This window comes from Periplaneta americana, chromosome 11 (assembly GCF_040183065.1).
Source record: "Periplaneta americana isolate PAMFEO1 chromosome 11, P.americana_PAMFEO1_priV1, whole genome shotgun sequence".
Lineage (NCBI taxonomy): Eukaryota > Metazoa > Arthropoda > Insecta > Blattodea > Blattidae > Periplaneta > Periplaneta americana.
Window position 1 is genome coordinate 124,514,378 of NC_091127.1, and position 13,048 is coordinate 124,527,425.

At 34.1% G+C, this 13,048-nt stretch overlaps 1 protein-coding gene across 1 annotated transcript in view; it reads right to left on the bottom strand.

Moving 5' to 3' along the window:
- Window positions 1-1,589: 1,589 nt before the first annotated feature.
- LOC138709317 (uncharacterized) overlaps window positions 1,590-13,048 on the bottom strand; it is a 35,650-nt gene continuing 24,191 nt past the window's right edge. The window contains exons 6-8 of the mRNA XM_069839993.1: window positions 8,154-8,400; window positions 2,710-2,886; window positions 1,590-1,908 (exon numbers count right to left, since the gene is read on the bottom strand). Of these exons, the coding sequence (XP_069696094.1) occupies window positions 1,742-1,908; window positions 2,710-2,886; window positions 8,154-8,400 (591 nt within the window). The 3' untranslated portion in view covers window positions 1,590-1,741. The remainder of the gene's footprint in view (window positions 1,909-2,709; window positions 2,887-8,153; window positions 8,401-13,048) is intronic.

Sequence of the window (13,048 nt, forward strand, 5' to 3'; positions counted from 1 at the left end):
ATTCTTCACTTTAAATGGGAAAAGTATGAAACTCACAATTGTGTTACTGTGTTAGTTAACAAGAACTAAAATTACTCGAAGTGCAAAGATGAGAGAAATTATGATGTAGAATTGCTTCATTGGCGGATAAGGAAACGTAAATTCTCCGACAAAGCCATCAAAAACTCATAGTTCTCTACCAAAAACAACACTTGAATTTGAACGTGGGCAACTGGCTTGCAAATTTGAAACTTTAACTATTCGTTAAGAATATTTATTAACAATAATTTTCTTACAAATCATTGCATTTCTATTTTATATTTTGTATGTATATAGTCAGTGTGGCTGCTCAGATCTGATGCAAGAAAATTAGGCTATGGAATGTACTTAGAAACATAGCTCAAATCACATAGTGGTCCATTATATTATGTCACCAGCTATTTCAACTAAATGCAGATCTGTTGTAATGCAAGTATTAAATGCCTTTTTCTCTCTAATTACACTCATCGAGGTCAGTCATATCATATAAAGTAGGTGAAATATGTGAGTAGATACAGGTGTTTTTTAAGGTAGCGGTGTTAATTTTATCCGCACATTTTTACATTGTTTGACTTAATATTAAGCGGAACTCCTGTAACATGAAGTAAGTACAACATCAACCTCAAATACAGTATCATAGCATAGGATATCACATTAGAAGTGGACATACATAGACTACATTCCCTAAACCAGACTGGAACCTACGAATACTAAGCTTGTTTTCATTCCTGCTACACGAAGACCGGACAAGTAGTGTTACTGGATCGGTGATAGTTTAAATTAAAAGAAATTGCCGGAAACATTCAAAGCTCGCCGCCTGTCGTCGATGATAGCGATGCGATAGTAAGTACTGTTGGCGCATCTCCCTGAGGTTTTCTTTAACTGCATTATGGTCGCGAGCTATGATATGACCTGTAATTAATATTTTTCTTGCAGACATTTACATATGAAGACAGCCATTTTCATACAGTTTTGGAACAGCAAATGGAAAAAAAATTCTATATAAAGATATAATTACATATACAGTAAATTTGAAAGATTAAGTTTCATTATTAAACTCCTTTTTGAAACAAAGGAGACGCAGAAATTTAGGGAGCCGTGGAGTAAAAATGTTTGAAAACTGCTGTTCTATATCATTTAAGGTGATGCTTCTTTATTTGATCTATAGCATATAAAGGACTTTCCCTACATTTAGCCGAGATTTATCTGAGTCCATACTTTTATTTCGACCAACAGAAATACAATGCAAATCTCGTGATGTGTGTTAATCATGACGTAGAACAGCACAGGATATCATATACAAAATAAACAACCATGTGCAGTTTGGAATTCGAAATCACTACCGATGTATAATTGAAGCTGAGTGCTTTTTAACCGCTGCATATACCAGTATTATAAGAGGATAACTATGTATTGTATAATTTAAGAAACTACTACATTTTCTTTTTCAAACGAAATAAGTAGATTCTGAATGAATGGATGCTCAATATTTGCTCCTTCATCCATTTGTTACATATTGCGTACTTAATGAACTAAACCTAGATGTATATATAACCATTAAAAGAATAATATACAGTATATAAACAGTTTAATTACTTCATATAAAATTAAATAACAACAGAAGTTTATCACATTTGCACAGATATTGTGTCGATTAAATCTCCATTGGACCCATCCACCTCACGCTTCCTTGTGGTGAATCTCAGAGTTCTTGCACAGACGATTACTCTATAGAAGACGAAGACGATTTCTTCTTCTTGTAATAGTAGCCACCACCACCCACCAACCCAACAAGGGCAACTACTCCCACTGTCGTGCCCACGGCGATAGCCACTGTGTCATCGTCCTCTTCAGCGGGTGCTGCATCAGCTTTGCAGTATGACACTGGAACTACAGTGAGAAACAGTTGACATCAATTGGTTTTTGAAACTACCCTACATAGTTTCTTAGAAACGATTTTTGTGTGCATAAAAGGTAACACTGTATTATCAAAACATTGAATTATCTGAAGAATTTAGTCTTCAGAAAAAAAATATATATAGCGATCATGGAGGCAAAATTTGGAAACCGTAATGTAAAACCATTTACTGAAACACTAATTTATTTGATATTACAATATTTGACTTCAAAATGGATTAAAGGCCATAGTCCACAAGTTTATAGATACTGACATGTAATGAACATTGGACAAACTGAGAGCCAAGTCACGAGCAAGTTCACTCTTAAAGCAGATATTATATAAAACTGCTGGAAAATATTTTATTACTGAATATTTGACAGTACCGCACGCGAAACCCAAATGTGTTTTTGTACTGATTACAAAAGCAAATGTTTCTCACAATTTTGTATAGTTTTTAAAGTTACTAAAGAAAATTTATTCCTCTGATAAAGTTAAGCCATCAAAGCTATGTTCATTCAGCATTAATAAAAACAGTACTTTTAACTCTCTATTATTATTATTTAGTAGGGGTATAACCATGAGATAGGGCAAGTTTATTTACGAATACAATGACAATCCTGCTAGAAATTGAGGACCATCACAAAGAGAAGTTATATATGCCAGTAAATATTTAGATCTTTCCATTATAATCTCCTTTTTTTGCTTAGTCAAGAGAATCATGTCACCTAACAATTCTATTCACATTAGACACAATCTATTACGAGAAAATAAAACGTAAGTTAATATTTTACCTTCGCCTGTTGTTTCGTTGCTACCTTGGGCAGTTAAGCTTTCCACTTTTAGATAAAATGAGCCTTTTTCTTTCTGGCCGTCGTAATACTCTCCATTGTTGCAGACGACGGAATGGCCTAGTGGTGTGTTCAAGACCGTCAAATTCGTAAACTCTACCTTCTGTCTACTACCCACATCTGAAATAATACAAATTACATGGTTAGTGCTGAAATAGGAATCTTTGGAGACTTGATAATAGCCCTACTACTACTACTACTACTACTACTACTACTACTACTACTACTACTACTACTACTACTACTACTACTATTAACAGAGAGCTGCAAAATAGCTCTTACAACTGGTTTAGATTCGACCGGTTAGAGAACATCCGTCAAGGTCGGGCTAGAACCCGGACAGTCTGCGTCTGCGTCAAAGGCTGATGCTCAAGGCGGCGCAGGCACTCAACGTTTGGAGATAGTAAAGGACATGTTTAGAATCATTTTTAATCTTGAGTTGAGGGAAGAAGATGGCGACCATTCGTACAGACTCGGGAGGGGCTCCAATAGGCCTACCCTTTTGAGCTTTACAAATCTATATTAATAAATCTGTAGCCAAAATTTTTCTGGTAATTTTGGATTTTCCAAAAATAATTTAAAATATATAATTAACCATCCTGAAACCGAAAATAGCTTTTTTTGAAATTTTTGTTTGTATGTCTGTCTGGATGTTTGTAACCTTTTCACGCGATAATAGCTGAGCCGATTTATATTAAAATTGGAATATAAATTAAGTTCTTTGTAACTTAAATTTTGTGCTATACGGCATTCAAAATACTTTATTTAAAAAGGGGATTATAAGGTGGCTTGAAATAAATAAATCGAAATATCTCCCTTATTATTGATTATCATGAAAAATGTTACATAACAAACGTTTCTTTAAAAATTATTTTCGATAAGTTTTATTCTATGCAAAATTTTGATAGGACTGATCTTTAATGATATAAATGAGTTTTAAAATAGCAGTGCGTTCATTATTGCCACCTAACTGGCTGTAATGAAATAAAAACAAATGACTTCGTCTATAAGGAGCCTTGGACGACAACAACAAACGGAAGCTATTAATATACAGAGAATATTTCTATGTTTGCATGAAGTAATCTCGGATTTGTAGGCCTATAATTATTATTTCACCATTGGAAAGTGTAGTTTCTCTAGATGGACATAATGCTGTAATGTTATTACAGTAACTTCTGAGTGAATCGAGGACAGGTAAGATTAAAATAGATTCTTATGCACAGAAAACTTGATATTCTGTCGAAATATTGTATAACTTGATTATTGGAACTTTATTTGGCTCACATAAAATACTCTAATTTTATACACTTAAGTTTCTTTTTGTTCACAGAACATAAAAGTTAAGAGTTTTGTCGTAAAGAGAAATATTTTACTGGACCAAAAATACAGCCCATAATAGGCCTAAATAAGTAGTTTACCATAGAGCTCACTGGAGCTGTGTTATTTTAAAAGGTGTCACGAAATGGCGTTCCTGCGCTCTTAATTTACTCATATTCGTTTCCTGTGTTTCTTAAAATAATATTTATATAGGGTACCTCATTTTTTTATTTGCATAAACAATGATATACATCCGAGCGAGTTGGCTCAGACGGTAGCGTTTAGACACGCATTCGGGAGCTTCCGGGTTCAAACCCCGTGGCCGACCAATCTGACTGGGGTGTTTCATGATTTCCCTTAGTCATAAAGGAAAATGCTGGATTGGAAAGATATATGCCATGATTCATTACTGCCTAAATTACCAATACCAAAAACATTAATTAAACGCTATATTCAATTACATGAAAACAGGCCATCTACAACACACAACAGGAACTCAACAAGAGTAAAAACGGCCTGCTCATATAATTACCCACACATTCTAAACACACAACATGACCACAGATGTTAAGATGTGAATAAAATAAACTTAACAAACAAAAAAAAAAAAAAAAAAAGATGCACAGTAAGATTAACATAAAAATTATCTTCGTACACAATCCACTCTATTAATTGGAGTGATTTATTAAAGGATGCATTCTAGACTAATTTAGAAAAATGTTAAACGAATTATCCTTGCACCAACAACGGATATTCTCTGAATCAAATGATCACATTTTAATTATTTGCAATTTTGCATGTAATAACAATTAAGAAACATGTTAAAGGAATTATCATTGCACCAAATGAGTGGTCTCTGGAACAAAATGATCACATTTTAATTATTTGAATACAATTTAAATTAAGTAACATATTAAACGATTTATTCTTCTATCAAACACGAATGTTCCCTGAACCAAATGTCCTATTTTAATTATGTAATTACTTTATATTTATTTCTAACAAGTGCAGCGGAGCGCATAGGTACGGCTAGTACAATAATAAGGGAAGTTATATTGAATACCCGAAGAAAGATTAGTAATTCAGGAGTGAAAATAGAAGCAGATGTCAGTTGAAGTCAGAAATAGAAGAAAGCGGCTACTACCATATATGAAAGCAGCAAGGTCGAAAGAACATTTCGCTAAAATGTACGACGATAAGCTGAAAGTAAATGGTAAATTTTATAATCTGGAGTTTTGCTTAAAGAAGAGAACCCTGAATTTGGGTTATAGGCACCGAAGAGAAAAAGGAATATAAACAGCGAACAGATTCCAAGGGAGAAAAGGTGAGTTATGCTGAGGGAGGAAATAGTAAGTCAGCAGACAGTCGAGAATAACCACTTACCCAAGAGGAAGAACAGGAATAGTGAAAAAAATCATCCCAACAGCAACGACGGAATATCAGATAGTCGACGGTCACCGCACGGCAACAGGAGATAGTAACGAGGTTAAGAAACCACATGATGAACGAGGAAGTACAGGGACATAATTTTATTTTCACTTCAATTTTTATTGTACCTGAGTTTTTGAATGTACTTCACTCCCACCGCTCTACTAATAAACTTCCAATCGTTCTCCTCACAGAACCAAGGCTGCGTATGCTGTCATAGTAAGCAGTACTGAGTTAGTGAGTAGAGTACGTTCCAGAAATATGTTCGCGTTTTCCAGTGACGAAAGAGCTTTCAATATTGAATCATATTTTCTCACAGACACTGTCGTCTGTTTGCCTAAGTCGCATCCCGGTTTCCCCCACTCGCTTCTGCTCGCCCCTCTGTAAAGGTTAGTGACTGGGGTGTCTTAGCTCTTTTCTGAAAACTTTCATTTCTGTTAGGAATTAGATATCTACGTAATGTTATAAAACTGTTTAAAATAACTTAAATAAAAGGGCCTCGTTACGTAATTAACTGTCACGTGATTTCCTCCCTTTCTACGACACTATGACATAACCACTTGGACGGACAGTTATGTCTGAGTAATTTTATCTTTTAGGATCGGGCAGAAGTGAAGATTGAATTTACAGTACGTAAGGTACTCTTTTATAGAGTAAGTACAGAATTATTTCAACATAAGTTACTAGTACGAAGGACGAAACTGGTAATTGGAATTAGGTACAATAGCCTATAGTGCGATAATATGCACAAAAGAACTGAAGCCTATATCGAAATGAACGGCCACCATTTTCAAAAATGTGTTTAAATATCCATATTATGATTATTTTTTAATTTAACTTCATTCTCTATATTGTACACTAATGTGCAGGCAATACACAGTATAATATACACTGCATAATGAATACGTCCACATGGACAGCTCAGTTCGTGAGTAAAAACACTCATTGTTAATACTGTATTGTATTAAACAAAAACCTATAATGGAAATTATCAAACTAAAAATCGCGATATTTCCTAGTTTACGTAAATGGATGAACTACTTTTCTTCCCTCCTACACCTAGTAAAGTGATTTGTTTGTATTTTACGCCAGTATCATCGAACTCCAGTAGTGGAAGGTAGCAAACGGTGTTCCCGGTTCTCAACCAAAGGTATAGCAGGTTAATATTAGAAATGTTAGTAAAAATAAAATGATGTCCCTGTATAAACATGACTCGACATGGGGAGGGAAGCAACGTTAAACTGCTGAGTAAGAGTTTGCTAAGAAAGCGTTGAAGGGGCACAAGGAGCATGGGAAAAGGAAAGAAGATGAGTGATGGGATAAACTAATCCGTGAGCCGGGATGTGAAAATAGGGAAAGAAGTGATAGTAATAAGAGTATGATTGAAAGAAGTAATTTAAAAGACTGAAATGCAATGTCTATTGGGGATATTGAAGATTTTAGAAGCATGATGGTAAAAAAAAGTCGAGAAATTAAATCAAACATTAAATAAGCCGTTGAGGATAACGAAAATTGATAAAAAAATATGATGGGGGTGAGATGAGATTTGTTAGTATAAGGAAGATAAGTGTCTGAAGAAATTGTGAGCTGCGAAGAGAGGGGAGGAGTGGTCAGTGAAAGAAGTAGAGATCAGGGGTGATAACGACCTCTTTTACTGAGGTAAAAAAAAGACTAGTAAACAGTATTTTTCGAGTTAATGAGTGAACTAGTAAAAGATCAAGAAAAGAGTATATGGAATAATTAATATTATGATATATAACATTAAGAAATATATTTTTTTACCTTTTATTTCTGTCGAATATATTCATGTTTTTATTGAATATCACTGGCTTCTGTCTGATTGTCAATTTATATTAAATGTGTTTTTTCTCTCTTTTTCTCTTTCTTCTTCTTTTTTTTTTGCTCTTGTGTGTTATTTATTGCTTTGAATTAAGTTATTTACTGTATTTAGTAAACTGTCCTTGTAAATTTTATGTTATATTATTGGCTAAGACCACACCGTACACGAGCTTGGCTCTTACGGTGGTGGCTAGAAACATTTTTCTTTTATAAATTTAATTTGTACCCACTAGCTACTTAAATAAATTAAAATTAAATTACATTAAATTAATTAATAAATTAAGGTATGAGAATAACGTAGGTGTAAATAGTAGGAATTATTTATGATGCGCATAAGTAGTAGCGGATAGTGAACTGAATAACAAATCGGCTGTAGAAGTGAACTGGTACAAACAGTAAGATATTTGTGAACTAGTGAATAAATTATGGATAGTAAAGACAAGGTAGGATAAGTATTAAATAGGCGATGTACTGATCACCAAGACGGGAGATAGTTAGTGGGATAATTGAGCCATTGGAAGGTGAAAGATCTTAACAGCCCATTACATATAATTATTGCTATATTAATGATTAATCTATTTATTTTATTTTATTATTTAATGTAATGCTGTTGATTGTAACATGCAAGTAGACCAAATCTAGTTTTATCAGAGCATACACTCCTAAAAAGAACTAAGAATTTCGTGGTTCAAAGCGTTCGTGAGATGTGATAATACACTTCGGTTGTAAAGTTTGTCGATGTGTTTCTAATATATTACATCTGTGACTGTTTGAGTATTCTATGTATTGTATATGATACTTACTTATTGCACCCGGGAAGCGTTCTTCATCCACTATTACATCTACTCCGATGTTATCTACATAGTATTCCTCCTCAGTCTTTTTGAAAGATAAAGTGACCGCATTATAGTCTGCTATTGCTGCTCGGGATGAAGGGGTTGTTGCCACGTCGCCTCCCCAGGCTAAAATTAGTATCTGCGAGTTATCTGCTGCTGAGCAAGATCCATTAGCGCGTGCATTTGCCGGCACTTCGACTTTGCCATATTTGGTCTGTTAAACATAACAAATCAGACAGGTAAGAAAAAAGCGTTGATTAATATAATAATATTAAATTGGGCTAACCGTCTATACTTATCTAGTTTATATTTGAATTTAAACATTAACGTTTTCGGCACTTATGTGCCATTTTCAAACGTATGGAATTGCCTTATTACACGATCAAATAGATACACCTATGTGTGTGAAATATATGGTATGTACCCTTGATCACATATCATAGTTCACAAAATAATATATAAATTAAAACTCTTACTTGTTACTAATGATTAAAATCTATACTAATTTACTATATCTACAATAAAAGTCCCTTGTTTTATGTAACATTATGGTTATCTTGAAGTTGTTATCACATATAGTTCCTATATTTGTTAAAATGTTTTTGAGTTGCACTGTATTGCACGTATTAAAATGTTAAAATTATGTTTTTTATATATTAACACACCAAAGATTCATGTTGTTTCACTTACACAAGTCGAAGTTGATTAATATGTTGGATCTCTCCTATCATCATCATTATAATCATCATCATCATCATCATCATCTGCCCTTTCGCGCATTCCATCCTCATTTGTAAAGATTATGAATCAACAATTTACACCAATGTGTAGCGGGATTCTCGTGTGTACTCAAAATGCTACAGAGTTTAAGGAGACTTTTGAAATTTGCACTTGTTCACACATTTAAGAAAGAAATCATGTAAGGAGACCTTGAATTTTTTACTAATACAGTGAAACCTCTGTATTTGGACACCTCTGTATATTAGACAACTCATTATGTTGGAAATATTATCTTGGAACCGGACAAATTTATACAGAATGTTTCCGGGCTAGTGTTACAAACTTTCAGTATCAATTTGAGATCAGGAACCCTGGTCCGGAAATGACTGAGTCGAAAGTTACAAGCAAAAATAGTTGTGTGGAACTGGAATAATTTTATTCCTCTGTACACCTTATTTATGTGTATTTATCTGTGCATCTTACACATACTGTATTCATCTGACGTTGTTTACGTTGTCTACTTACAGTATTCCATTCAGTGCGCTGTCTGAGGGATGGGGACGGAAACTACACTAAAGCAATGCAGATGGCGTAATGTGTAACGGACATGGTTGGTCCTGATATGCACGTCTGTAGACAGTAGTGTATGTGTACAAGTTGCAGTGTCCAGTCGATCAGTCCTAGTGAAATGGAGGACTACACGAGAGCGGAATATGCAGACCTGATTTTCGAATACGGATGAGCCAATGGGAACAGTAGACAAGCCCAAGTACCCACGTAGAGGACATCCAACCCATACCATCTTTCCATGACTGCTCCAAACGTTAAGGGAAGGAGGGCACGTAGTGCAAAATTACAATTCCATTCCCACACAACTATTTTTGCTTGTAACTTTTGACTCAGTCATTTCCGGACTAGGGTTCCTTATCTCAAATTGATACATGTGCCATTCCCCATCATCCCTGAAAGTTTGTAACACTAGCCCGGAAACACCCTGTGTGATTTTACATGTCCAACATATCCTCTATATTGGACACCTCTTATAGCTCTATCTTGGACGATTTTCTTGTTTTATTGTGTATTTCTGTTACCTGTTTAGAGCTGAGTTTCTTTGAACACTTGTGTTTTACATTACCATTTTACATTTACCATTAGCACAGTGGAATGAAAGGTAGGTTTTTCTTGTACAGTACAGCAACTGCAGGACTACTGGAATAATTTTACATCATAAAGTTTATTGTTCTGAAAAATAATACCCCTTCACTCTATACTCGAATTTAGCGACAGTACAGTTACAAAAGTACAAAGTGCGTAATTTCAGGAGTGTAGAAAGAGGTTTAGAGTCTCTGTATTGTACTTACTACACTTTTACAAGTACAACAACTTAAAACATTCAGTAAAGTGACTCTTCCCTTAGCATAGCAAGTTACTACCATAGCTATTTACTATTAACTCAAAAACGGTTTGAATTTGAACAACAAAGGACTACAAGCATTAGACAACCTATAAGAAAGCAAACTAATTTTAATATTTACCCAATGAGAATGTCGTTGTTAACATATAGAATGTATCTATAATTTTTACTTCAAAAAGTATTAATAAACATAATTTAAAAAATAATTAGTTGATTTTTATTAAAAAATTGATTTATGTCAATGATTTATATAATAAAAATCGAGTGATTAAAATCATGATGTAAATCATTTCACCCTAACTCAGACCTTAATGTGCCTAGTGTGGTTAAATAAGATTATTCAGATTGGATAATAATAATAATAATAATAATAATAATAATAATAATAATAATAATAATAATAATAGTATTCCACCGCTGTACAGTAACGGTTAGCATGCTTGTCCGTGAAACGAGCGGGCTCGGGTTCAAATCATGATTGGGGCAAGTTACCTGATTGAGTTTTCTTTTTTCCAGAGCTTTCCCTCAATCCGTTAAGAGCAAATGCTGGGTAAATTTCGGCGCAGGACCCTGGCTTTATCACCTTCATCTCATTCAGGCACTAGTTAACCATAGCAGTTGATGAAACGTCGTAAAATAACCAATTATAAAAACTGTGTAATAACTACTTAGCCTCTATTCAATTAACGAATGAAGAGTGCTTTTAACACACGTTACCTCGGATGGATGATACTAAACAAAGTGAGATGATCAATTAACTAGGACCTCATATAACTGAAATCAAGCACTTAATCCTTTTCAAGGACTAGTACACACAATTCCTTTACTATCTCTTACTTTATGTTAGCCCATCCTTCGATTATCGATTCGTTCAACAATTTTTGCCGTCGTTCATTCGTTCTATCTTCCACTTCCTTCGTAACTTATCCTTTTAATCTTTTACAGTTGCGTTTGTTAACTCTCTTCCTATACATTTGATTCATTCACACATTCATTTTTTCTTTTGTTCACTCACTCTTTCATTCATTGCTTCATTTATCATTTACTTAATCATTCATTCTTCCATCGAACAATCAATATTTAATTAATATTTTAATTCACTCACTCACTCCACTTTCTTACTCGCTCATTCATTCACTCACGCTTTCATTCACCCTTCCGTTCTTCCATTAATCTACTTAATTATTGATTCACCGTAATTCAGTAATTAATTTATTTATTCATTCTTACATGAACTATTCAATCATTTTTCCATCATTTATTTATTCATGAATTTTTCTATATCCTATTCATTTAGGCCTATTAATTGAAGACCTCCCTCGTAAAAGGGTGTAACATCAAATTAATTAAATGTGTGACGTCGGTAGAAAAAGTAATTTTGATCCATTCATTTACAACAATAAATGAATGCATCCGATAGCTGAATAAATTTGTATCCTTGTTAATCAAATGGTTCTGCTGGTAAATACAAGCCCAACGAAATATGTCCCTGAAATTATTTTTTTTTCTCCCGAAACATGTATTATAGATTTGTTGGTTACATCCTTATTCGTGAGAAGTCTTCAATTCTTGTACTATTTATTTCATCACCTGTTTATTCATTAATATCTCCGTTTGTTCCTCATTTTTATCATCTGTTTATTCATTAAATTTTCTACAATCTAATTATGCATTCATTTTTCATAACGTAGGCCTGTTTAGTCGTCCATTCATTCATTCATTCATTCATTCATCAAATATTCATTAATTTATTCAGCCATGACATATTTATTAATTTATTTTTCCTTTATATATTTATTAACTTAGTCGGTCTGGGTGGCACAGTCGGTAGAGGTGTCTGAGGTTGCGGGTTCGATCCCGGCCCCGATAGATGGCATTTAATTGTGCTTAAATGCGGCAGGCTCGTGTCAGTAGATTTAGTAGCATGTAAAAGAACTCCTCAGGGACAAAATTCCGGCACACTGACGACGCTGATATGACCTCGGCAGTTCCGAGCGTCGTTAAATAAAATTTTTATTGAAATATTCTTCCATCATACATTTATTCCTTCATTCTTCCATTTGTTCATTCATTATTTTATTCATTCATTCACTCATTCCTTTATTCATTAATTTATTCTTTTTTGATTCCATTTTCGTTTATTCAGTTTCCATTGATTCATTCGTTCGTTAGTTATTTCATTCCCCCGTTCACTTGACCTTTAATTTTATTAACTCAATCACTTGTTCTTACTGCTGTTCTTTTTTATTCATTTATTTTTCTTTCATCTGTTCGTTTATATTCTCATCACTAGACTTCGTTGAATTGTCACACGCAGCATGCTATCAGGTTGCCGATGTACGGTAGTATAGAGGAGGTGAGCGACCGCCCGGTCTCGTAGTATAAGCAGTTCATGTTAAGAGTTGTGACCGGTCCAAATAGATAGAGCAGCTATAGCTAATGTATACCAATGTAAGCACTTGTTTTTGCATTTACTGTGGTTGGAATAGTCAAAGCTTAACATTTGTTCAGTGCAGACAAGAATTATGCAGAACATTACAGTAATATAATGGAGGTAATTGATGCATTGGATAGCACAGACAGTTCCGCTGTTGCAGCTGTAAAATCATTGCCTTCTGAATATTGGAAGATATTGTGTTCACTGACTCTAATTTTAAAATCGTGTCCAAAAGCATCACCCTGTTAGAATCGTTTAAACTACAACTCTCAGAAGCCCTTAATATAGTGG